Source organism: Impatiens glandulifera, chromosome 2, assembly GCF_907164915.1.
Source record: "Impatiens glandulifera chromosome 2, dImpGla2.1, whole genome shotgun sequence".
In the NCBI taxonomy this organism is placed as follows: Eukaryota; Viridiplantae; Streptophyta; class Magnoliopsida; order Ericales; family Balsaminaceae; genus Impatiens; species Impatiens glandulifera.
In genome coordinates this window covers 66,197,599-66,224,515 of record NC_061863.1, presented here as the reverse complement: position 1 = coordinate 66,224,515, position 26,917 = coordinate 66,197,599, and the positions used below count along the sequence as shown (strand labels likewise).

General features: G+C 34.1%; 4 protein-coding genes across 4 annotated transcripts; all 4 read left to right on the top strand.

Annotated features, from left to right (window-relative positions):
- Positions 1–1,357: 1,357 nt before the first annotated feature.
- LOC124927360 (probable serine/threonine-protein kinase PBL16) lies at positions 1,358–3,337 on the top strand. Its single transcript, XM_047467765.1, has 5 exons — positions 1,358–1,854; positions 1,942–2,261; positions 2,342–2,477; positions 2,548–2,808; positions 2,887–3,337. The coding sequence occupies exons 1-5, from the start codon at positions 1,791–1,793 to the stop codon at positions 3,243–3,245; spliced, it is 1,140 nt and encodes a 379-aa protein (XP_047323721.1). The 5' UTR covers positions 1,358–1,790; the 3' UTR covers positions 3,246–3,337.
- Positions 3,338–5,924: 2,587 nt separating this feature from the next.
- LOC124927359 (ruBisCO large subunit-binding protein subunit beta, chloroplastic-like) lies at positions 5,925–10,092 on the top strand. The gene is made up of 13 exons (XM_047467764.1): positions 5,925–6,082; positions 6,541–6,784; positions 6,887–7,012; positions 7,115–7,252; positions 7,336–7,674; positions 7,778–8,012; positions 8,330–8,499; positions 8,569–8,646; positions 8,729–8,800; positions 8,901–9,005; positions 9,254–9,439; positions 9,527–9,650; positions 9,754–10,092. The coding sequence occupies exons 2-13, from the start codon at positions 6,548–6,550 to the stop codon at positions 9,765–9,767; spliced, it is 1,824 nt and encodes a 607-aa protein (XP_047323720.1). The 5' UTR covers positions 5,925–6,082; positions 6,541–6,547; the 3' UTR covers positions 9,768–10,092.
- A 1,108-nt stretch (positions 10,093–11,200) lies between these two features.
- Positions 11,201–11,521, top strand: LOC124925255. Its single transcript, XM_047465225.1, has one exon. The coding sequence runs from the start codon at positions 11,201–11,203 to the stop codon at positions 11,519–11,521; it is 321 nt and encodes a 106-aa protein (XP_047321181.1).
- Positions 11,522–12,833: 1,312 nt separating this feature from the next.
- Positions 12,834–26,868, top strand: LOC124925398 (calpain-type cysteine protease DEK1-like). The gene is made up of 30 exons (XM_047465393.1): positions 12,834–13,125; positions 13,246–13,440; positions 13,577–13,827; positions 13,996–14,178; positions 14,531–14,666; positions 14,794–14,924; positions 15,162–15,276; positions 15,372–16,272; positions 16,392–16,502; positions 17,351–17,409; positions 17,563–17,722; positions 18,435–18,708; positions 18,826–18,976; positions 19,080–19,191; positions 19,273–19,438; positions 19,515–19,585; positions 19,861–19,952; positions 21,495–21,657; positions 21,804–21,875; positions 22,367–22,744; positions 22,812–22,927; positions 23,025–23,322; positions 23,488–23,804; positions 23,884–24,238; positions 24,316–24,636; positions 24,824–24,928; positions 25,026–25,154; positions 25,275–25,655; positions 25,724–26,104; positions 26,199–26,868. Exons 2-30 carry the CDS (start codon positions 13,316–13,318, stop codon positions 26,502–26,504), a joined length of 6,360 nt encoding a protein of 2,119 aa, XP_047321349.1. The 5' UTR covers positions 12,834–13,125; positions 13,246–13,315; the 3' UTR covers positions 26,505–26,868.
- Positions 26,869–26,917: the final 49 nt, after the last annotated feature.

Here is a 26,917-nt window from a genome sequence, read left to right as displayed (position 1 = left end):
CATCCCAATTCCCATCATTCCGCGTGAGAAAATAATAATAAGTTTTTTTTTCTCAATAAACATAACTTATCATTTTCATAAAAATAAAAAAAAAAATATCCCTGAAGAATGATGGGCAGCATAAAAATTGTCTCAAAAACAAATAATATGTACAATATGAGTTAAGTTAATATATATATATATAGAGAGGAGTGATAGAGTGAGGGAATTTAGTGAGGGAATGACGTGATATAGAAATTATATTGTACTCAAACTCTATCATATATACTTGCCAGAAAGAAAGGTGATGCCAAGTCATTCCTTAATTTCCTTCACCAAATTCCCTTACCAAATTCTCTTTTTATCTCTACTTATATATATATTGTACTCAAACTCTATCATATATACTTGCCAGTATCAAATAACATGATATATTAATGAAATATTTTTACTTTATTTTATAAAATTTAAATAAAAATATATATTATAGTAATTTAATTAATTAATTCAAATAAATTACTTTCTTTTTTATAAAACAATTATTTTAATAAAAAGCACTGGAAACATTCAAATAACCAAACATCAAACAAGCTCTAAATTATATTTTATTGTTTTTTTTTTTGACGGATGAGGTCATGACGCTTGTCGTCATAGTGAAAGCAAGAAGATATTAAATTACTTCCTGAATAGAAAATTAAATATCAAATGAAAAAAAAAAACTAGAATTGGTCCTAGGATGAGGCGACCAACTACGACTACCACTCCCCTTACAAGGAAATTAGAAAATAAATACTTCTAATAAGTATAATATTATTATCTCTAATGTTTCTTAAAAAAAAAATAATGTAAGTGGTTTTCTTAAAAGAAATAGAAAAATTTCTAGTGTGACACGTATAATTTTGAGTTCAATTTTTATGACATTGAGAAAGATAAGGTCCCCTTATTTTCTGGGTGGAGCATATCTCACGTTTCCATGATTTCTTGTTTTGTTTTTCTTATACTCTTCTTCAATGTCTTTTGTTTAACAATACGGTGTGTTTTTTTAGTTGTGCTAAAGAAAGAAAAAAAAAAAGTTAAAATGGGAGTTGATTAATGTTGAACGCTTGTCCCAATCAATTATAGAGTAGAATAAGTATAATTTCAACCAACAGGAACAAGGAACAAGAGAGCTGATTAAAGTTGAATGGTTGTCACAATCAATGAATAAATAAATAAATAAATAAAGTATAATATTTTGAGCGCCAGAAACGCCCAAAATTATAATTGTGATGGAATAATGAATCGCACTATTTATATATAATGCACCAAATTTGTGGTAGGTAAAGTGGTTTGCAAATAGACAGAGAGGCGTGGCAACAAGGAAAATAAAATGAAGGATAAGGAAGAAAGAACGAAAGAACCAGCTCAAGACTGAACACAGAAAGAAAGAAAGAAAAGGTTTTGATGACTTGATTGACCGGTGATAATAAAAATGCGCACTAAAGGAAAAGTGGTATCATTCTTTCAATCCCTAAATCGGCCAAAGAATTAAGCAAAGGAAAGACCCCAACTTCCACTTCCTTACCCACTCAAAACTCAGACCCATCATTGAAATCGAGAAAGATTTCTTTTATTTTCTCTCCCAGCTCCTTCTTTCTGGACCTCCAATATCTCTCCTCTTTCTTTCTTTCTTCTTCTTCTTCTCGGGTTGATGATTTCAGGCACTTTTATGGTGTTTATGCTAAAAAAATGAGCTGAAACCCGAATTCAACACGCCTGATGGTTTGCTTCTGGTGAGCTCTGTTTTCGTTAGAAGATCTTTTGGTTCAAATATGGGAAACTGCTGTTGTGGGTTTGAGCCGTCTGTGTATAGAGTCTCTTCCAATGTTAAATCAGGTGATTCCTCTTGGTTTTGTGTTAATCCATTCAAATTTCATTTGGGTTTACTTTTTTTTTTATCTGAAACAAACCATCTATGTACAGAGTCTCCAAAGGACGAAAGCCCACTAGTGCAGGAAGTAAAGAAAGATGAAAATAAGTTGCCGTCAAATCCGGAAGAAGTAGAACACCTTCGTCGGAATTCAACTATGAATCCTCTGGTTGTTTTCACGTTCCAGGAAGTTAAGATCATGACATCCAATTTCAGACAAGATTACATGTTGGGTGGAGGAGGGTTCGGAAATGTGTATAAAGGGTTCATCGGTGATGATCTTAATCATAGGGAGGAAGGGATTCCGACAGTTCCGGTTGCTGTTAAAGTTCATGATGGTGATAACAGCTTTCAAGGCCATAGAGAATGGCTGGTACCAAATTAAACAACAATTCATCTTTATTTCCATTTGCAATCTGGTTTATAATTTTGTTTGTTTGTTTGTTTATATAGGCGGAAGTGATTTTCTTAGGACAGCTCTCGCACCCGAATTTGGTGAAATTGATTGGATATTGTTGTGAAGACAAGCATCGTGTGCTCATCTACGAGTACATGGCTAAGGGTAGCGTCGAAAACAATCTTTTCTCGAGTAAGTAAGATGCTTTGTTTGATCATTGTTCGTGAATTCAATGATTTGATTTAAAATTTTGTCTTCTTAGGAGTATTGCTTCCTCTTCCGTGGTCTACTAGAATGAGGATTGCACTCGGAGCTGCCAAGGGACTTGCTTTTCTCCATGATGCTGAGAAACCAGTAATTTATCGCGATTTTAAGACATCTAACATCTTGCTTGACCCTGACTACAATCCAAAGCTTTCGGATTTTGGGTTGGCTAAAGATGGACCGGTGGGTGACAAATCTCATGTTTCAACTCGCATTATGGGAACTTATGGTTATGCTGCACCAGAGTATATCATGACAGGTGAGTTGTTTGTGTTAGTTTGGAGGGTCCTGCATTGAATAAACCATACATACCAAACCTCGTGTTTGTGTTTTTCAGGGCATCTAACTCCTAGAAGCGACGTTTACAGTTATGGAGTTGTTCTTTTGGAATTGTTAACGGGGAGAAAATCGCTAGACAAGACTCGGAGTGCGCGAGAACAGAACCTAACGGATTGGGCACTGCCATATCTAAAGGAGAAGAAGAAATTGTTGAACATAATTGACCCAAGACTAGGAGGAGACTACCCGGTTAAAGGTGTTCATAAGGCGGCCATGCTCGCTTATCACTGCCTCAACCGCAATCCAAAAGCGAGGCCTTTGATGCGAGATATCGTCGATTCTCTTGAACCTCTTCAAGAAACATATGAAGCTGTAATGAATCATCACAATGATCCTTCTACCCCTACTTTAACTTAAGTTGTTGTATCATCTCATAGTGAGTTTCCTGATTTTTTTTTTTTTATATTTTGTGTAGCTTTTGTATTATGTTTAATTAATGTTACTAATGCATACAATGGATTCTTCTTTTTGGGGGAATGAGTAAAATATTTGTATTTAATGAAACCAGCTGAGTTTTAGGACAATATTATTGGCCAACTATTATAGTATAATAGTTCATGTGATAAAGAGAGAAAAAAAATTCAAGTTTGATTTTATATTCTCCATTTTCTTACTCTTTCATTTTTTTTTTTATTATAAGTGATAAAGAATTTTGTTAAAAATAAATATACTCGTAGTATAGACTTGATTGATCACCACAAAAAGAAAGTAAGGTATTTTGTGTCTTACCAGCCATGAACACCAAAAGCATGCATTTTCAAATAAAAAAAAACTCAAAACATAACACAAAGACTCGTTCAGATTAGGATTTTTCAAATAAGTGAATTTTTATAAAATAAAATAAAATAAAATTTATTAATATATAATAATATATTTTTTATATATATTTTTTAGTTAAAAAATTTAGTAATGTAATAAATAAAAATAAAATAAAATGATATTTTTTTAGATTGAATTATTTAAATAACTAAAATGAAACACACCTAATTTTTATTTATTTTAGTTTTTTAATTTCAAGTAGCTGAATGATTTAAATTATAATCTAAATTAACAAATAATACCTTAGTGGTAAGAATAACTATATGAATCTTGGACTTTGTTTTATATTATTTTAAAATATTTTTTTGAATTATTCTATTGATAAAATGTTTAAACAAAGACAAATAAATATTTAAACTATATAAATGGTGAGTTTCTTGTTCATTTGAAGGGGTGGGAAATTACCGATATTAAAGATATATCGAAAATACCGTACCGTAATATATCAAAAATATCGACTTTTAAAGTATACCGAAAAAAAGTAAGGTATAATACCGATACCGTAATTATTGATACGGTAAAGGTATGAGATTTTTAAAATTTTGGTATATCGAGATATACCGAAATACCGAAATAGTATTTATAATTTAATATATATATATATAATACTTATAAGGAAATAATTAAATAAATTTGAAATTAATTTAAGAGTAATGATAGGGAACGCGAATCTGGGGCCGCGAAAGTCCGCGAAAATAGAATATTCTCATAAAACACCGAATATCCTATCTTCTTTTATTAATTAATTTCTCTACTCTTAATAATTAATTTCTCTCTCTTCTTGTTAATTAATTTCTCTCTTAATTTCTCTCTCTTTATGAATTAATTAATTTATCTCTCATTTCTCTGATTAATTTATTTAAACCATAATCTCCAAACCCTAAATTCTAAACCCTAAATTCTAAACCATAAATCTTAAACCATAATTAATATCTCTTATCTATATTTAGTTGAATTATGAATTTATGAAAGAAATGGGTGAAAAAAATTTCGTGAGAATAGAAATATTAGATAAACATTTATAAGTAATAAAACTAAAAAAATATGAAAAAATAATAAGAAAAAGAAAAAAGAGAGGAGAGTTTAGGGTTTAGGATTTAAGATTTAGAATTTAGGGTTTAGAGTTTATAATTTAAAAAATATTTTTAATATTTATTAATAAAAAAACTTAATATCTACAGAGAAAATAGATTAATAATTCGAAAAAAGAAAATGATAAATTAATTAATAATCGAGATAAATTAATTAATAGAGGAAATAAATTAATTAGTGGGAGAGAAGAGGGAAAATAATTAATGAAAGAGATAAGAGATAAATGAGAGTGAGAGAAATAAGGAGATAATATTCTATGATTAAACAGAATATCCAATATTCGCGGGCCCCAAAGTCGCTTTCTCTATCATTACTCTTAATTTAATTATAAAAATATAATTTTTGAATAATATCAAAATATAATTATGAAATATTATTTCATATATGCAATCTCTACCTTACCGATGGGATTTATTTTTTAAAAATTAATATATTTTTTAGATATCAAATATATAATACCGATATCATACCGAAAATAAGGTATACCGAAATTAAGGTAAGGTAAATGTATGAATTTTTTGTATACCGAAATTGAAATTAAGGTATATAGAAACAAGGTATACCGAAATCAAGGTAAGGTAAATATATGCATTTTTTGCATACCAAAATTTTAGGTAAAATATAAGGTATGCATAAAATATTAATGTATACCGTAACGACTCACCCCTAGAAATTGTAAGCAATCCAGCCAGTGAATTAAAATACGAACACCCAACCAAAGTAGTTTAGGGGTAAGAGTCCGTTTAAAAGACTAAAATGTCACAGTTTCGATTCCATCCGAAAACGTTTCGAGTTTAAGTAGGGGTCATGACTGCGGGTGTCAGACTAGTTCTTCTTTAATTAAAAAAAACAAATAATTAATAAATGTTGTAAATTGAGATTAAAAACGAAAAAAAAAATTATAATAGACCAAATATTTATTAACATAAATTTAATAAATTACTGATAAGATAAAATAAATAATAATATGTCATGTATGAATATGATAGATGGATAGGGAAATGTAATTCTAGATTGTTCCGACCTGGGTTTTGAAGGACGGAGAAAACAAACTGCACTTGAAGAACTAACGGCTCAGATCAACTCGAACTTTCAAGAGTGATGATGGGCCGTTTATTTATACCTACCTTGACCTAGTAACACTCTAAAACCCAAGTGAAGCGAAAGAAGAACTGTAAACCCCATTTCCTCATCTTCTTCAAGGAGCATTTCTTAGCTGCTGTTGCGGCTATTTCTGCCCTTTCCTCCTCCTCCCACCGGCAAAACCCAACTCTAATTTTCTGGTAAGATTCCAGCTTCAGGCTCAAACTCAAACTCGTTTTCTCTCTATGTTTCTTGCCATTATTGATACAATCACTCAACTTATATTGGTTGGACGAAAAGTTCTATCGATGGGTAAAGAATTGTTTTTGAATATGAGGGTTTCGTTTAATGCATAAGGAAATGTATATCCTTTTGAACCACAGTAAGTCTTGCTTGAAAATTAAGATAGTTAAAGACATCAGCTTTTTAGCTGTAGACAAGCGAGCACATTTAGCGTCCTGATGTCATCGATTGATTGAATGAACGTTACCGATATTCTTTAGAGTAGATTTAAGTTAATTGTTTTAGTTTCTGGAATTGCTCTGTTTCAGCTTATCTTTAGAATCTAGAATCTATTAGTTAATGTTGCTGATAAAGGTTGGATATGTTTTTACTTCTATAAACTCTAACTATGAATTTTGTTGCTCATCCTCCAAAGGTAAAAAATGGCTTCAACATTTGCTGCCATGTCTTCAGTCGGTTCGTTGGCTGCACACAATGTTGTGGCAGAAAGGAAACTTACGAGTTCATCAAGCAAGCTTTCTTCTCTTGCTTCTATATCTTCAGCCTCATTTGGTAGGAATCAAAAAGTTGTTCTTCAAAGAGCTCGTTCGCCTAGAATAAATGCAATGGCAAAGGATTTATATTTTAATAAGGATGGGTCTGCCATTAGGAAGCTACAAGTGAGTATATAATAAACCAACATTGGTATTGATGATTTTCTCAATTTAGTAAAGTTTTGGATTATCTTCTGATGATGCAATTCTCTTATTCTTTTTTTATAGAATGGTGTTAACAAGCTTGCTGATCTAGTTGGTGTTACCCTTGGTCCTAAAGGTCGGAATGTTGTTCTTGAGAGCAAATATGGTTCTCCCAAAATTGTTAACGATGGAGTCACTGTGGCTAAAGAGGTAATTTTACTTTTGAGAATGTTAGAATCGATTCATGTTTTGTACCACTTCCTTTTCAGAAATTAGAACATTAAGAGTCAAGTAGTTTTTTCTGAATTATAGGTTGAGTTGGAAGATCCAGTAGAGAACATTGGTGCGAAATTGGTACGACAAGCAGCTGCTAAGACAAATGATTTGGCTGGTGATGGCACAACTACTTCTGTTGTTCTTGCACAGGGTCTTATTGCAGAAGGTGTCAAGGTTGTTGTAGATCCATGTATTCTTAACCCCCCCTCCCACACTCACTTGCATTGCTGTTACTTATTAATTTTATACGGTTTCAGGTGGTGGCAGCTGGTGCAAACCCGGTTTTAATAACGAGAGGCATTGAAAAGACAGCCAAAGCATTAGTTGCTGAGCTAAAGAAAATTTCAAAAGAGGTGGAAGATAGCGAGCTAGCAGATGTGGCTGCGGTTAGTGCTGGGAATAACTATGAGGTAGGAAATATGATTGCTGAGGCATTGAGTAAGGTGGGTAGGAAGGGTGTGGTTACACTCGAGGAAGGAAAGAGTGCCGAGAACAGCCTTTATGTTGTCGAGGGAATGCAATTTGATCGCGGTTACATCTCTCCTTACTTTGTAACTGACAGCGAGAAGATGTCTGTTGAATTTGAGAATTGCAAGGTTCTGATTTCTTTCTCAATTCTTATGATAGCAAGTTTAGTTGCTAAGTACTTGTGTTTATTGTGGACATTGAACCTTTTATTTTTGGGTTTGTTGTGTACAGCTTCTACTAGTTGACAAGAAAGTAACAAATGCAAGAGATCTTATCACTGTCTTGGAAGATGCTATTAGAGGTGGATACCCTATCCTCATAATTGCCGAGGATATTGAACAAGAAGCTTTGGCAACCCTAGTTGTGAACAAACTTAGGGGGGCATTGAAGATTGCGGCTCTAAAAGCACCCGGTTTTGGAGAAAGGAAGAGCCAGTACCTTGATGACATTGCTATCCTGACAGGAGGTAAAGATGCTATATTTTAAATATTTTAAACTTGTTTGATGCAAGGGTTTTATCCCATAATTTGGAAGAAATCTTGTTTGTTGAAAAAGTGGACTGTCTGGGGTGATTTGGATGAAATGACTTAAACAGTTATGCTTTGTATTTAAATTTTAAAATGTTATAAAGAATAGAGTAAGGATATTTTAGTATTCTTGTGGGATAAGGGGTTATTTGGATTAACCCTTCATCAAACAAGGCCTTTTATGTAACAGCAGGATTGAAGAATTGTTTGTTCTTTCTGTTTGTGGGTATTGAAAAAAGTTTGTGAACATGGACAGGAACGGTTATTAGAGAAGAGGTTGGGTTAAGTTTGGACAAAGCTGACAAAGATGTTTTGGGTCATGCTGCAAAGGTTGTGCTAACTAAGGATACCACAACAATAGTTGGTGATGGGAGTACACAGGAAGCAGTTAATAAACGGGTGGCCCAAATTAGAAACCTGATAGAGGTAGATCTTTTTTTCTCACTTTCAATTGAATACAATCGATATGTGCATACTGACGCATTTTATGACCAGGCTGCTGATCAGGATTATGAGAAGGAGAAACTAAATGAAAGGATTGCAAAACTCTCTGGAGGAGTTGCTGTCATTCAGGTACTCTTTAGTTTGGCTCTATAATGGCAATTCATTCGGTTCATTTAGTTTTGCTAATCCATGTTCTAAATATTTGATGAAGGTTGGAGCTCAAACTGAGACAGAACTTAAAGAAAAGAAGCTGAGAGTTGAAGATGCTCTCAATGCAACAAAGGCAAGTGCTTGATGTCATTGTTAGAGTGCCCAAACCCTTTTGTGTGTGTTTTTGACCGTCATCTTCTGACATTTATCATGCACTTGATTGTCTCTCTCAGGCTGCTGTTGAGGAAGGTATTGTTGTGGGTGGTGGATGCACTCTCCTGCGACTTGCATCAAAAGTTGATGCAATTAAGGAGACACTTGATAATGATGAAGAAAAGGTGCTTTTTCATTATGCATAAATCAATTTTGAAATCTTAGTCTTGGATACCTTTTGGTATGAAAGGTGTGGCTGGGGTGCCTTTTTCTTTAGGAGCTTGTTTGATGAAAAAGTTCATTATTATGTGATAATTTTTTTTTCTTAATTAACCCAAATAACCAGATCTAGATACACCTAAGATGAGAAAAACATCTCAGTTTTCTTATTGAACCTTTTCTACCCTGTTGAATGTGGTGATGGATGATATAGGTTGGAGCAGATATAGTGAAAAGAGCATTGAGCTATCCGTTGAAGCTAATTGCAAAGAATGCTGGTGTTAATGGGAGTGTAGTTAGCGAGAAGGTGCTTGCTAGTGACAATCCAAGATATGGATATAATGCTGCAACCGGTAAATATGAAGATTTAATGTCGGCTGGAATAATTGACCCAACCAAGGTGAGTTTTTTGATGTTGAATTATTATTAGTTAGTTAAATTACTCTACTAACTGTATTATTGTTGTTTACTTGCAAAAACAAAACAGGTGGTGAGATGTTGTCTGGAGCATGCTGCATCTGTGGCGAAGACATTCTTGATGTCAGATTGTGTTGTTGTTGAAATCAAGGAACCCGAGCCCATGCCTGCTGGCAACCCCATGGACAACTCAGGTATTATTAATGTCTTCTAACCATAATAATCATACTTTTTAAGACATTTATGGGATTGAATTGTAACTAATGCTGTTTGGTTGTTGTTCTTAAATATTTGAAGGATATGGGTACTAAAAGAAAGAGCTGTTGGATTGAGACGACCAGGAGAAGGGACAAATAAAGAAGACTCATCTTTTCCTTTTTTCTGTATATTATTTATCTTGATGCTGGATAGGAGTGAGTGAGACTGGGAAAGATGAATTAATAGTTTAGTGAAATCAATTCGCAATGATGAGCTGCAATTGGATGGATGTCTTTCTATCTAATTGCATTTTGATGAAGATGATATTTTGTAGTGTTCAATGCAAAAGGGATAGAGATATGAGATTGTTATTGTTTTAACTGCAATTATAAAAGAACCAAATCCCATAGCTTTGATTTGGATGTCTTAAAAGCTTCACCAATTACAAACTCTATATGTTATATATTATTTGTTGTTAATTGTTAGGTGGTTTATGTCATTATTATTGTTAATACTCTACCTAATAGAGGTGGTTGTTAGTTGACTAAAACTAACCTTACAAGTTAACATTAATAATAAAAAGTATCACTTCAACCAAACTTTTCAACCAAACTTTATAATGAATAGTATTATTCATTATTAAATTAGGTTAACATAATTGTCTTGATTTTCATTAAAGAAAAAAAAAAGAAAGTTTTAAGGTTAAACTTATAAATTTATTGTTAGACTGAAATGTACAATCATATTCTTAAAGACAAACAAAAAAATTATTACAAAATAATAAATATATTTAGCTTAGAGTGGTAAAGGATTTATGTAGGGATTTTAAAAAAATAAAGGTAAAAATGTGATATTATTTCTTATTTTTAAAAAAAATAATATAATTAACTGTTTAATTGTCTAATTATTAAAAAGATTATAAGACGTAAATTTTTCACCCGTTTAATCTAAAATTTTATCGGTATTTATTTAAGTTTACCTTAAAAAAATTTCAAGCCCACCCAGTTCCCTGATTTTGCTTATATCACTAAATCTAAATTAGTGGATAATATTTTCTTAATTTTATTATTTTATATTTTAACGTTAATAAATTTCTATATAATTTGATTAAATTCTAAAAATGTTCATTTATTTTTATTATTTACTACAAAAATATAAGAGTAAAAGGGAAATGTTGTTATTGTTAATTTGATTGCTATTTAAGTAATAAAATGATGATTTATGAAAGGAAATGTCAACTATTTGAAGTAGAGATAGAATAAAATATGAGTCTTTAATTAATAAATAAATAAAAGGATAGAGGAGAAGGGGATTAGATTGGAAAGAAGGAAGGAAGGAAGAGATAGAAAAATTGACATTCTCGAGGAACAGGAAAATAAAGTCCGAGCTTAATAATCATTCAATCTACAACACTACTACTGTATGTAATAAGCAAGAGACAAATTAAGCCGCCACTGCCAATACTCAAGAATCCCAGAAGAAAAAACCACTTCTTTTCTTTGTTTGTTTGCTTGATTTTGAAGGGAGATCAAGATTAAGATTATCGATGGTGTTCAACAGCTTGATGTTATTGTCGGTGGCGAAAGTGTCGGCCGGAGTTTGGCAAGAAATAGGATGTTTTCCGGAGAGAATAAGCAACGATCAATTGTTGGATCTGTTCTGTTTCTTCCCTCTTCAGCAAATCGGCAGTTTGGCTTTCTGTCTTTGGACTTTCTTCTGTCTTCCCCCTTCTGCCGATTCTTCTTCTTCTTCTTCATCTAATTACTCCGATTCTTCCTCCTCCGGTGGTCCGTACTATTTCTACGCCGACGATGATGACGTGGACGACGACGACCACGGCTATCACAATTATTCGCACTCCGACTGATTTTTAGATTCCCCTATCATGTTACGTGTACATAATAATAATAACTTTATATAATTACTATTTTCTTCTTAATTTAGCTACTTATTATTATTCATAAATAAACAACAATTTCATTACATCATGCTTGTTAATAATCAATTTAAATTTATCTGTTTCTAATTTGGATTATTTGGACTTTTGTTTTGCTTTCTTGGATGTGTTCTGTTTGTTTAGAGTTGGACACTTTTGTTTCTTTGATTTATGGATTAATTGTATATTATCATTGATTAAACTTTAAACTTAGGATAAAAATTGGGATGGGTGTCACAAATATTGAGTAATGTTATATCCTATAAATTTTTTTTTGGAAAAACTAACTAATAATAATCACTATAACATTAGTGTACGATGTTTTTAATAATAACTTATTAAAACAAATATTAAATTAATTTTATTTTAATAAGTTTTTGTGAAAAGTTTCCCATATAGGAATGTATTTTAATGTTATTATTTAAGTTAATTTTAATTATATATATTATATTTATAAAATTAAATAATTTATGAATTTAATGAGAAAAAATTGATAATTTATAAATGGAATTTAAAAAGTGGGTTAGGTGGGAAAAAAATTATAAAAGAAAGAGTAGAATAGGGATCAATTGTGCTTTGATATGCATTAGTTTTTGCTTTTTGTTTTTTGGTTAAATATTTTATTGTTTATAATGATAATCAATTGATGTAATTATTGTGATTCACATTTATAATGATGACTTTATTTTGAAATAATGTGATATATTATGTTATATAATTATACTTTTTAAGTTAAATTTTAATTTAAATGTAATAATGAGTTTAATAAAATATTTCTTTAACCTTGAAAAAAGTTAAAGCATGGGATTGGGAGGAGTGAGAAAATATTCGTGTGGTTGTCGGACCACTTTGTCGATAATTCTTCTCGTTTGGGAAAACGACAAAACAACCGTCGGACCAAATACTCCACGCGCCGGCGAAAGGAAAAGAAGATCATATTCACCCCTAATCATATATTTAAAGAGAAAATCAAACCCTATACTTTATAATACATCCTCCAGGCATTTAAACTTTAATATATTGACCTTATTTCTCATTTTCTTTCTTTTGTGCGATCCTTTTCCCATCTGGTTATGACCTTTTTTTTTTCAAGAAACATTGAAAACAGAGTAAGGGATTAAACGATATTTATCGATAAAAACAGGGGGGCTATCTGATCTTCTTTCAGAAAGTGTATAGTAAGCTGAGAGAGATAGAACTGTTATCTCCTGTGTTCACTCCGAGACATACGCATGTAAGTAACAGTGTAAGTTGAGCTGTTCATTTCTTTTTTGACATTTTCTAGGATACATTACCAACAAGACTGTGTTATCTCTTGCTTTTTTTCTAATCCATACCCAGCTGAATAGGGTTGATCTTTCTTGACCGGGAGCAACTGGACAAACAAACAAAAAAACAGTAGGGAGGAAGAAGATAAAAAGTCTGGACATTTTCTTCTGTCTAAATTCCAGGCTACCCAGAAACCCTAACTTCATATGGGTTGCTGTTTTCAGCAGAAATTTGAGTAATGCCACAAGTCATCATCAGTGAAGTAGGTAAAAATCCTCTTTTTTGTCAAAAAGAAGCCAACTTTTTTCATATTCCCATTTATCCTCTCGGTTCTTTCTACTGTTCTTCAAATTGAATGGTGGAAGTGAGTTGGATTCCTTATCTAGTTTGGCACTGAAATAATGTTAAGAAGATGCACTTGGTATGGATGAGAGATAAACGTATATAGTTGAAGTTATGGAAGGAGACCACCATCAATTATTGTTGGCATGTGTAATTTCTGGGACCCTTTTCTCTCTTCTCGGCTCAGCATCATTTTCTGTTCTTTGGAAAGTAAACTGGCGACCTTGGAGGATTTACAGGTTAATTAATGGTGCTTTTAAATTTTGATTGAATGCACCTCTTATACTTGAAATAATTATAAAAATTTCCAAAACTTTGATTTAACAATGGCTATGTTTCTTTTATGTTAATGCCAGAACATGTTTTATTGTACAGTTGGATCTATGCTCGAAAATGGCCGGGTTTCTTACAAGAACCTCAGCTTGGTTTGTTTTGCGGCTTTCTATCACTATCTGCATGGACACTTGTTGTTTCTCCAGTCATCATGCTTATTATTTGGGGATCTTGGTTGATTATCATTTTGGGTCGAGATATAGTTGGTTTGGCTATTATAATGGCTGGAACTGCTCTTCTTTTGTCATTTTATTCGATTATGCTTTGGTGGAGAACTCGATGGCAAAGCTCAAGTAAGTAAGACACATCAAAAGAGAAAAAATATTGTTTTTTTTTTATCAATTATATACTTGTTTTTGATGTTTTTTTTGTTCTTTAAAGTGCCTTTGATTATTTCACGTGGACAATAATGAATGATTTTTGTTTCACCCGCTCAACATAATTTTTCTCTCTTCTTGCAGGGGCTGTTGCTATTCTTCTTCTTCTTGCTGTTTCTCTCCTCTGTGCCTATGAACTTTGTGCTGTTTATGTTACAGCAGGTTCACGTGCATCAGAAAGATATTCACCGTCTGGTCTCTTCTTTGGTGTATCAGCAATTGCACTTGCAATAAACATGCTTTTCATTTGCAGGATGGTATTTAATGGTAAGAACTTTTGAGATACATATGAGTGAGAGCCTCATTATTGGAAACAACACTTAGGACCTTGTTTGAGAATGGGTTGTGACCCCTTATCCCATCATCAATCAAATCATCAACTAAAATACCCCTACTATATTATTTATGACATTTTAAAATATTAAATTCAAAGGATATTTTAGTCATTTAACCCAAATAGTCCATTTTCAATCAAACAACTATTTTACTTTCTTTCAAAAAACTGGAAAACCTACAACAAACAAGCTCTAAATAATTGAGTTGATGCTGGATTTATAATTAATTTTGGCTTCTTGAGTAACAATATCATCTATCTTCATAAATCCCCTTATTTGATCAGGAAATGGCTTAGATGTGGATGAATATGTCAGAAGGGCATACAAATATGCATATTCTGATTGTGTTGAAGCTGGCCCAGTTGCATGCTCACCTGAACCACCAGATCCTCATGAGCTATATCCTCAACAATCTCGAAGGCAGGCCTCATTTTTTCTTTGCAGTTGATTGCTTATGATATGTCCTTTTATTTCTATGCTTGGATCTCCTAACCTATGATGGGTTTTAATATTGTTTGATGTTGCCTTCATCTATGCTAACCAATAGGGCTTTGCATCTTGGGCTTCTATACCTTGGCTCACTAGTGGTTCTCCTCGTGTACTCCTTATTATATGGATTGACAGCAAAAGAATCCCGTTGGCTTGGGGCCATTACTTCTGTTGCCATCATTGTTCTTGGTTAGCATAGCTTATCATACACTTTTATTAGACAATTTTGGTCCCATTTGGAAACACATATAGTAATTTTTTTATGTATCTAGATCCAGATGAGAAACAACAAATAAATTTATGTCTGTAATTAAGTTTAATTTTCAAACATAATCTAGATACGTTTTTGGATTCATGATTTTTATATCCATGTGTTTCCAAATGAGTACATTTCCTGTTCTTAATTATGGTAGCTAAATGTTGTAGATTGGAACATGGGTACATGCTTATACGGATTTCAGCTCCTAGATAGTCGTGTTACAGCACTTTTTGTGGCTGGCGCTTACAGAGTATTCTTGATCTCCTTTGGGGTTCATTACTGGTTCGGTTTCTACTTGAATAAACTATAAATAGTTCTCCACACGTGTGACCCAAACCTATCATCATCTCTAATGGTGTTATTTTTCTCCATTGAAGGTACCTTGGACATTGTGTTAGTTATGCCATTGTTGCATCAGTGCTTTTATGTGCTGCTGTTTCACGTCATTTATCAGTAAAAGACCCATTAGCGGCACGCAGGGATGCTCTGCAAAGTACAGTGATTCGTTTAAGAGAGAGTTTTCGAAGGAAAGAGCACAATACTTCGTCTAGCTCTTCTGAAGGTGGTGGGACAGATGTTAAAGGGGTCAACAGTGATAAAAGCATGGATAGTGGGAGGCCAAGTACAGTGTTAAGAAGCAGCTCTATTCGCTCAGTTGTTCAAGAAACTGAAACAGGAACATCTTATGTTGTTGATAGAAATTTTGATCAAAGCGGTTCTTTAGTTGTTTGTTCCAGTAGTGGTCTTGAAAGTGAAGGACGTGAGTCAAGTGCATCAACTTCCGCAAATCAACAATGTCTAGATTTGAATTTGGCACTTGCGTTCCAAGAAAAGTTAAATGACCCTAGGATTACATCCATGTTAAGAAAGAGAGAAACACATGGTGACATTGAACTGACTAGCCTATTGCAAGATAAAGGGTTGGATCCTAATTTTGCCATGATGTTGAAGGAGAAGGGAATGGACCCAACTATTCTGGCATTACTGCAGAGGAGTAGCTTAGATGCAGACAGAGATCATAAGGACAATACTGATTCAGCTATTGTTGATTCCGCAAGTTTAGACAATGCATTACCTCATCAACTTTCTCTGTCAGAAGAACTTAGGCTGAAGGGGATGGAAAAATGGCTTCAACTATGTAGGGTTTTTGTTCACCATATATCAAGCACTCCAAAGAGAACATGGGTGCTCTTTAGCCTGGTTTTTATTGTTGAGACGGTCATAGTGGCCATTTTCCGTCCCAAGACTATAACAGTCATAAATACCACCCATCAACAAGTAAGAAGAGATTTTTCTATGTTGCCTTTTTTTACTTTGTTTTGTTACTGTCCATTATTTTATTTCTTTTGTTGTGATAAGTAAGTTGATTTTCATCTTTTGGTCCATTTTCACTGCAGTTTGAGTTTGGTTTGGCAGTTTTGCTACTGTCTCCCGTTTTCTGTTCCATCATGGCATTCCTTCAGTCACTTCGAGCAGAAGAAATGTCAATAAGCTCACAACCTCGTAAGGTAGTTGGAAAAAATTCTTTTCATTTATGTTGCATTTCCTTTACGTCTCTTTCAGTAAAATACCAACATATGTTTGGCTTGGGTATACTTAAGATATGGTATCTAAGTCCTTTTCTCAAAAAAGAAAGAAAAAAGATATGGTATCTAAATCCTACCTACCCTTTTCTTGTTTCATTAGCTCTATATTCTGTTTCTGATACCCAATACAAGGGTTTATCTTCTTCTCATCTCAATTCTGTTTTAAGCTTTCCTCGTAAGCGTACCTTCCCAAAGGCCTTCCTTTTGTCGTCCAGAAACTGGCTTAATAGTAAGATCTCTTGACCTTAGGCAAGACTTAGCTCTCTTATGGTATGAGAGGAACGAAGAAAGGTAACTCACTGGCAGTATAGATGGACAGAGTTGCTCCTTTTCGTCGAAAGTTTTGAAGCAGTAACTTTCCACTCTCTAGCCTAAAGTTTTCCTCCACTCCACTCGCGACCCTTACATAGATTAGCATATAAATAGTTGTTACTCTATTTCTTCATATATGACGTTATTGATAAGCAGTTTGATTGGATTCTTGGCTTTCTGACCTCATATTTTTCTCACTGGAATTCTCATATAAATTGAACTCTAAGAATTGGTATATTTCATAACCCTTGTGCTATTGTTTTGCAAATTAATAAATAAGTGTAATCAGCAATAATGCACTTGCAGAAAGTATTATAGTTGTATATTTTATCATGTCCACTCAGATGAATATGATGGTTGTTTCTCTATAAGAGTTCTTGTTGTCTACTTTACCTTTCACATTCGTCTCTAGTTTGTTTTTTAGTTGGTTGTGACTAAATCTTACAATTTGTTTTCAGTATGGCTTTGTTGCTTGGCTGCTGAGCACTTGTGTTGGTCTGCTGCTTTCCTTCTCAAGGTATTAAAATTGGTACAAATGAACCGTCATATCTCACTGGTATATTGTGGAGGATACTATCCTTTTTACTTTACCGCATCTTTTCATCATTTCTGTCTGCACATCTTTCACTTTTGGTAAGGTAGATTGATTTTTACTTCACATTTTGTGCAGTAAGTCATCAATTATGCTGGGACTGTCTTTGACTGTCCCTCTTATGGTTGTATGTTTGTCATTTTCCATTCCAATATGGATTCGTAAGGGCTACCAGTTTTCAGTTTCAAGTAATGATGTGAATCATGGAGGGGACCATCAGAGATCTGGGTTTAAGGAGGTTAGTTTACTTTCTTCATAATGTGCTAGCCAACTTAACAAATGAGTGCAAGTTTGATAAATATTTTCTGTTGACTAGATATTGTCTGCTCCCGTGTGGTGGTTCACCTCTTTTCTTTTTCCTTTTTATGTCTTTTTTTTTTTGCATTTGATCCCTCTAAATATCTCTTTGTTATGCTAATGAATTAAAATTTGTGATAATTGGGAGGGTTATATAATACATGTTTTATCCTAGCCACAAATATCCCGATTTTTTTATTGATCTTGTATAATTTGTTTCTTTTTGATAATCATAAGTTCTTACTATTTACGGGAGAGTAATGAACTGTGGATCTTCAAATATTTGTTTCATAGGTCTAAATCTTTTAATTGAGAAAGCATATAAGAAATCAGAGGTCTCATTGTAAAATTGTAATTTTAAGGCTTATTTATCCGCATAGAGCAATAATAATTATGACTCTGAACTCAAACTTCGTAACATTAGAAACAACTAAAAATTTCCTATGCAATTCAGGTCAGAAGTTGCTTTTCATTTTGCTTAATTTTGACAGTGGGACTACCCAACTAGCTGGCTCTACCATATTATTTCATGTCTGGTTCCTAAACTGTTCCATTTGTTGAGTCCTTTATCTTATTCTCTGAGAGGATCTATCCTATTTCTGTTTCTGGATTGCTGCCTCTGTTCTGATTATGCCATTGTCTCCCATTTTCAGACTGTAATTCTTTTCATCTGCATATCTGTTTTTGCTGGATCTGTAATTGCACTTGGTGCAATAGTATCTTCCAAACCTTTGGATGCTTTACATTACAAGGGATTGACTGGTGTAAGTGGTATGGCTACTTCTCCATATGCATCTTCGATCTATCTAGGCTGGGCCATAGCTACTGCAATTACCTTAGGAGTTACTGGAGTGCTGCCTGTTCTCTCCTGGTTTTCAACTTATCATTTCTCCATCTCTTCTGCAATTTGTATTGCTACATTTGCAGGTAGGATCCTATACATTCTTATGTACTAATTCATTTGTAAATAAGAAACATCTTTTATTCTGTTAGACTGGCAACTGTGAAAGCTTTTAAATTTTAAAATGTCTCTGGTATATGTAGTTGTCCTAGTGGTATCTTGTGGCGCATCATACTTGGGGATCGTCAACTCTAGGGATGGAAATGCACCAACCACAACCGATTTCCTTTCTTCCTTTCTCCCTTTGGTTGGCATACCAGCAGTTTTATCTCTTGGTTGTGGCTTGCTTAAATGGTAAGTGACCTTTCACAATTCCGTTGAAGAATATATACTACTGTGTTATATACGATTCCATTTTCGTCCTTTTCAAAATATACTGTGCATCAAATGTTACCAGGAAAGATGATAACTGGAAACTTTCCCGTGGTGTGTATATGTTTGTTGCTGTGGGTGTTCTTCTACTGCTTGGGGCAATATCGGCTGTAATTGTCATTGTTGAGCCTTGGACGGTGGGATTCCTTCATTTCATTGACTTCTTTCATCTGATTATGCTTGTATCTAAATTGGATTCTTTTTCGTTTCTAAGACAGGTTGGGGCTGCTTTCCTGTTACTTCTTCTACTTATAGTTCTTGCTATTGGTGTCATTCACTGCTGGGCATCAAACAACTTTTATTTGACCAGAATGCAAATGTTCTTTGTCTGTTTCCTCTCTTTTCTTTTGGCTTTGGCTGCATTTCTAATAGGATGGTTTGAAGGTACCAGTTTGTTCTGTTTTATATTGTCTATTGATTTTATTGGAATGTTTGTTCTAAGTATGTATTTTGCAAACAGGGAAATCTTTTGTTGGAGCATCTGTTGGATATTTTTCGTTTCTCTTTCTTCTGGCTGGAAGGGCTCTGACTGTGAGTTAATTTTCTGCAATTTTGGAATTTCAGGCTAGTTATCTACAAGCTAATTCTGACAACCATTTCTAACCATTCTCTTATTCTACCTCATCCCTCGTTTGGTTTCACTTTTTATATTGTTACCAGCTGCCAGAATAGTTTACCCTGAACATTTTGATTTTCAAGATCATTCTTGTTGTAAATAAATATAAACATTTTTTAGGTTTATATTTTTTTCTCTTATTGGTGCCTTTTATCCTTTTCGCCCTTTTCTCATTCTTTTCTCTGTGCAGGTACTCCTCTCACCTCCTATAGTTGTCTATTCACCTAGAGTTCTACCAGTTTACGTTTACGATGCTCATGCAGATTGTGGAAAAAATGTCAGGTTTGTCCAAATATGCATGCAGTTTTAGTTGCAACTAAATTTGATGAATATCTAAATGATTTGAACTGTCACATCATAGTACTAAGCCTATTTGGAAACTGTTATTTTGCCGGGTTAAATACCAAATTTATGCATAAGGTTGGTCGAAAGTCTCATATTGAAAAACAATACTTGGTGTAAAACAACCTCTCGATTTCAGAATGCAGCTCGTCTCTAGTCTCAAATTAAAAACTTTGCAAAAACTATTACTATTGCTTGGTGAGGTTTTTGAAACATGTTCGATAATAAAGATGATGAAGGAAATTAAACTTATCTTGGTTTAAAATTCTGTTTTCTCAAATTCTACTTAATGCAAAAATTTTGCATACGTTTTATTTGATATTTTGTAACAGATGCATAACTAGCAATTCTAAAGTTTTTGATTTTTAATATGTGGACTTTCACCTTTTTGTACGATCTTTGCATACACAACCAAGTAAATTTGTTTCTCTCTTTCCCTTTCAATCACTTTTTAATCTTAGTAACACATTTTCATAGAAGACAATTATGTAACATTCAACCGTACACCCTCATTTTGAAAAAAATTCATTTCAAATTAAACTGAAATTGTGAAAAAAAGAAAGAGAAATGGTTAAACTCTATAAAAATTAAAAATTCAGGCCATATTTAAAAAATAAAATTAAAAGTTTATGAAAATACTTGAATAAATATACTATATACATCCAAAGTTAAATACTTTCAAAATTTTGAAACCTCGTTATTATAGTTTATAGAGTAGAAACCTCATTTTAACTGACAGTTGTAAACTACATAAGAGTTTAATAACCTATAATTTTTGTATTTATTGTGGGTTTACTTGATAGATTTTGGTATAAACTAGCGAGAAGACAACTATAACAGTAAATAGAAACCTCATCCTGTAAATAGGACAAACTTTTCTTGTAATGTTCGTCCATATTGGCGAAGACTCAGTCCCGGGTTAACTGAGGTTAGGGCTAACGGCGACATCCAGGTTAACAACAATGTAGGGGAAAGTTAAAAAAAATATTAAGGGAATTTAAAAAAAAAATTATGTGTAAGCCACGTGTACAACACGCAGTTGACAACATGGTGAAAAGTTATCTGCGTTTGTGTGTACCGTTAGATTATATCAATATGAATATTTTTACCAAATTTAAGGTTATAAACAACATAATTATTAGTTAATGGATAAATTTTAGATCTTCGACCAACTTTATAGATAAATTTGGTATTTTACCCGTCTAAGTCTTTATTACAATCAAGATAGCATTGAAATTTGCGAAAGTTATAGTGCAATTTTTTGTTTCATTTAGTATACAGATTTTCTTTTTCACGATAATGATTATATTATTTTTTAGATCGTTGTGATTTTTCACAAACGTACCAAGCTTTTCAAACCACGATAACCGTTGAATTTTTTTTATAACAAAACAGCCTTGTGAAACTTCTCATTATTACATGTTGGGTTTACAGATCTTCCTTGATTCTCATTACTGTTTCCCCTCCCAAAAATTTTAACAGCGTGGCATTTTTGGTGCTTTATGGGGTTGTATTAGCAACTGAAGGATGGGGTGTGGTTGCCAGTTTGATTCTGTATCCACCATTTGTTGGTGCTGCTGTATCAGCTATTACACTTGTTGTGGCCTTTGGATTTGCTGTCTCTCGTCCTTGCCTGACCTTGAAGGTTAGTAAAGGGAAACTCATCCTGCTATAAGAACATGTTAAAAGAATATATATATTTTTTTGCAATATATATCTGTTCGTCATGAATTATGAACATTCATGGAAAACTTATTGAACCTTTTTTTTTGGTATTCATCTTTCCAACAGACTATGGAAGATGCTGTGCACTATCTTAGTAAAGAAACTATTCTGCAGGCTATAGCAAGATCTGCTACTAAGGTCAGTTTTAAAGACTTGTAGAGGTATCCTTCCTATGGCTAAATGTTTTAATATCAAAATTTAAGTGACGAATAAGTTAAGTGTCTAATAAATAAATGTTAGAATTTTCAAATGAAAATATCTGAATATTAAGTACTTTATATTTAAGTTGATTTGATAAAATATGGAACTAATATCAATAAAGTCACTAAAATCAATACCTTATGATGAAGTAACTTTATGGGGTTAAAGTTGTTTTTTTACTCTCTTACTGTAATACCTAGTTAAGTTATCAATTGCGTATCGAATTAAGCTAGATTTTTTAGCTTAATTTGAGCTGAATCTAAAATATTAAGTATTAAGTATTAAGTAACATTTATGAAAATGAACTTAAATCAAATAAATGATTAAATGATAAGTTGCGTTAACAAACTGGTACATGTATGTTCATATCCCTAATCTCTGTTCCTCATAATGTTTTTAAAATATACATGGTTTGTTTTTCTGTGCAGACAAGAAATGCTATATCTGGGACTTGTTCTGCGCCACAAAGATCTGCTAGTTCAGCTGCTCTGTTGGTTGGAGACCCCACTGTTATGCGTGATAGGGCTGGGAATTTTATACTTCCTAGGGCTGATGTATTAAAACTAAGAGATCGTCTAAGAAATGAAGAATTGGCAGCTCGATCATATTTACGTAGAATAAGAGATGGACGAATTCTAAGCCACGAATCAGCATGCAATTTGGGCCACATGAGGGAAATGTGTGCTCATGCTCGAATTCTAGCTTTAGAGGAGGCAATTGATACAGAATGGGTATATATGTGGGATAAGTTTGGTGGATACCTACTCCTTTTACTTGGATTGACTTCTAAAGCCGAACGCGTACAGGTGAATATAAATTCACTGAGTTCATTTAATGTTTTTGTTTCGTTATAATGATTGTTCCTTCTTCCAGGATGAGGTCCGCTTGAGGCTGTTTCTTGATAGCATAGGTTTTTCCGATCTAAGTGCAAAGAAGATCAAGAAATGGATGCCAGAAGACCGGAGACAATATGAAATGATTCAGGAAAGGTAGTTAGTTTATTCTTCAGCCCATCTATTTCTTCTTTTTCTGCAAGCAGTGTCGATTGTCCCCCAATTTATTTGATATGTTTATTCAAACTTGCAGTTATTTACGAGAGAAGGAGATGGAAGAAGAAATCTTGATGCAGAGACGAGAAGAGGAGGGCAGGGGAAAGGAAAGAAGAAGGGCTCTCCTAGAAAAAGAAGAATGGAAATGGAAGGAAATCGAAGCCTCTTTATTGTCATCCATTCCAAATGTTGGTGGTAGGGAGGCAGAAGCTATGGCAGCAGCAGTGCGTGCTGTTGGGGGTGATTCAGTTTTGGATGATACCTTTGCACGTGAAAGAATTTCAAGCATTGCACGTAGAATACGAGCATCTCAATTATCTCAGCGGGCAGTCCAGGTAAGTTCATGTTTTTTAATTTTATATTTAATTATTTATAGTTCTCTGCAAATCAATGCAGCCCCTCCACTACCACATTGTATTGAAATTTGATGATTTTTGGGTAATTGGTCCAAGTATTTAGTTTGAGCTTCTACTAAAAAAGATTTTAAAATTTGTTGGCAGACTGGAATTTCTGGCACTTATTGTATTCTTGATAATGAGCCAACAAATGGTAAACACTATGGACTGATTGATCAAAGTATATGTGGTAGTCAAAAGGTTAGCTTCTCTGCTGGGGTGCTAGTACAGCCAGAGTCTGGTCCAGTTTGTCTTTTGGGTACAGAATTTCAGAAGAAGCTTTGCTGGGAAGTCCTTGTGGCCGGTTCAGAACAAGGTATGGAGGCTGGGCAAGTTGGGATAAGACTAATCACTAAAGGCGAGAGACAAACTACAGTATCAAAGGAGTGGAGTATTGGTGCCACTAGTATTGCTGATGGAAGGTGCATATTTCCTGTAGTCTAGTTTGTAAGTAAAATCACATTAGAATTTGAAAATTCTCATTCATCTTCAATGTAACAGGTGGCATATTGTAACGGTAACCCTAGATGCTGACTTGGGGGAAGCCACCTGCTATCTGGATGGTGGCTTTGATGGCTATCAGGCAGGCCTACCATTGCATGTGGGTGGTGGTGGAATTTGGGAACAAGGGACAGAAGTTTGGATTGGAATTAGACCTCCTACGGATATTGATGCATTTGGAAGATCGGATAGTGAAGGAACTGAGTCCAAGGTTCATTTGATGGATGTCTTCCTCTGGGGAAGGTGCTTGACCGAAGATGAAGTGGGTTCGCTTTATGCTTCAACCGGTACTGCTGAATACAGCATGATTGATCTCCTAGAAGATAATTGGCTATGGGCGGATTCTCCAGCTAGGGTTTGTTCCTTTCTCTCTATTGTCTTATGTACATGTAAATCATGTTTTATCTCATAGCCAATTTGTGTTCTGACCAGGTTGATGGGTGGGACAGTGATCCTGTTGACGTGGATCTTTATGATAGGGATGATGTAGATTGGGATGGGCAATATTCAAGTGGAAGGAAACGAAGAACAGAACGTGAAGGGGTGGTGTTAGATATTGATTCTTTTGCTAGGCGGTTGAGGAAACCTAGGATAGAAACTCAAGAAGAAATTAATCAGAGGATGCTGTCTGTTGAATTGGCTGTTAAAGAAGCACTCACTGCTAGAGGAGAGACTCATTTCACCGACCAGGAGTTCCCCCCAAATGAACGTTCACTATTTGTAGACCCGGACAATCCCCCTTCAAAGTTACAGGTAAAATTTTGATTCTCAATGAGAGCACCTTGATTGAAGTGGGGGTCATCGCGGTGAGATGTTGTGTTAACCTACACCAATGAAGAAATCTTGTTTTAGAAAAAGAAGTTTAAATTGTGTTGATCTTAATTTCTTACTCTCTTCCATTTTTTCGTTTATTTGATAATGTAAAAATTTCTATGTCTAGGTTGTCTCGGAGTGGTTGAGGCCAAATGAAATTGTGGAGAAGAACCAGTTGAAAGCACTTCCATGCTTATTTTCTGGGTCTCCAAATGCTTCTGATGTTTGCCAAGTATAGTTCTTTCTAGACACATCAAAACTTTTTAACTGTTTTTATTGTTAATGCTTATTTTCTTTAGCTGTGTTTATCAAATGGGGTGGTTTTATAGGGACGATTAGGTGATTGTTGGTTTCTGAGTGCCGTTGCTGTTTTAACCGAGGTCTCACGAGTATCAGACATCATAATTACTCCTCAATACAATGAAGAAGGGATCTATACTGTTCGCTTCTGTATTCAGGTATCTACTTATATTTATATTCAGATACAAAAACAAATGTATTTGTACAAGGATCCATATACAAAAAAGAAAAATGTTTGTAATTAGAATTGAGTTGGTTCCTGTTGCTAAAATGATTAGGGAGAGTGGGTTCCTGTTGTAGTAGACGATTGGATTCCATGTGAATTGCCCTCAAAACCCGCATTTGCAACGAGTAGAAAGGGGAACGAAGTGTGGGTTTCTTTATTGGAGAAGGCGTATGCGAAACTGCATGGTTCCTATGAGGCACTTGAAGGAGGTCTTGTCCAAGATGCTCTTGTGGATCTGACTGGCGGTGCTGGCGAGGAAATTGACATGAGAAGCTCTCAAGCTCAAATCGATCTTGCAAGTGGCAGATTATGGTCTCAATTGTTACTATTCAAGCAAGCCGGCTTTCTTCTTGGTGCTGGAAGTCCTTCAGGCTCAGATGTTCATATCTCTTCCAGTGGAATTGTTCAAGGCCATGCCTACTCATTATTGCAGGTACTGTGCACTAAAATAGTCTTTTTCGTTTTTTAATGAAAAGTTGACCTTCAAAATTTAAAATTCAGGTGAGGGAAGTAGATGGGCATAAACTAGTTCAAGTTAGAAACCCATGGGCAAATGAAGTTGAATGGAATGGGCCTTGGTCTGATTCCTCACCCCAGTGGACTGACAGAATGAGACACAAGCTTAATAAGCATGTCTCACATTCAAAGGAAGATGGTATATTCTGGATTTCATGGCAAGACTTCCAAATTCACTTCCGTTCGATATATGTTTGTCGTGTCTACCCACCCGAGATGCGTTACTCATTCAATGGGCAATGGAGAGGATACAGCGCAGGTGGCTGCCAAGATTACGACACGTGGCATCAAAATCCACAGTTCAGGATCAGAGCCAATGGTCAAGATGCTTCTTTTCCTATGCATGTGTTCATCACACTTACTCAAGTAATTAAGTTGATGATAATTGAATTTTTACTTGTGTTTTTTCTTCTTCTTATTCCCTATTTATGTATGACATGTTGTTCTTTATCTACTATAGGGTGTGAGTTTCTCAAGAACTGGTGCTGGTTTCAGAAATTATCAATCTAGCCATGATGCGATGATGTTCTACATTGGGTTGAGGATTCTGAAGACAAGAGGTCGACGTGCTGCTTACAACATATATATGCATGAAGCAGTTGGTGGGACGGATTATGTGAATTCGAGAGAAATATCGTGTGAAATGGTGTTGGATCCTGATCCAAAGGGTTATACAATAGTGCCTACTACTATTCACCCAGGAGAAGAAGCTCCTTTCGTTCTTACTGTCTTCACAAAAGCATCAATAACATTGGAAGCTTTATAATAGCTGCTGAAGCCAGCCCACATCTGTCAATTTGTGAATAAAAAACTGTAAATATTACAATCATCTAGCTAATGCAAGCATGGAAATGATGCAGAAGGTGAGTCTTGCTGAAAAGGAAGGAAGGAAGGAAGGATACTGACTTGTCAAAGGTAACCAATCAATTAATCTGTACTGACTACAAATGAGTAGTAGATAATGTAAGAATTTTAGGATTTCATCCTGTAAATGACAGATTGAGGTAAAAGCAGCAGTTGAAATTGAGTTTAAAAGTTTCAGCTGCAGAGTTTTGATGTGCTCTATTTATTTGATGATAATTAACATTATTATTTATGGTTAGTATCAATCCAATATATGTTTTATTTACTATTTTACATGCTGAGAAGACCCTCTCAATATATGTAATTCTTACAGTG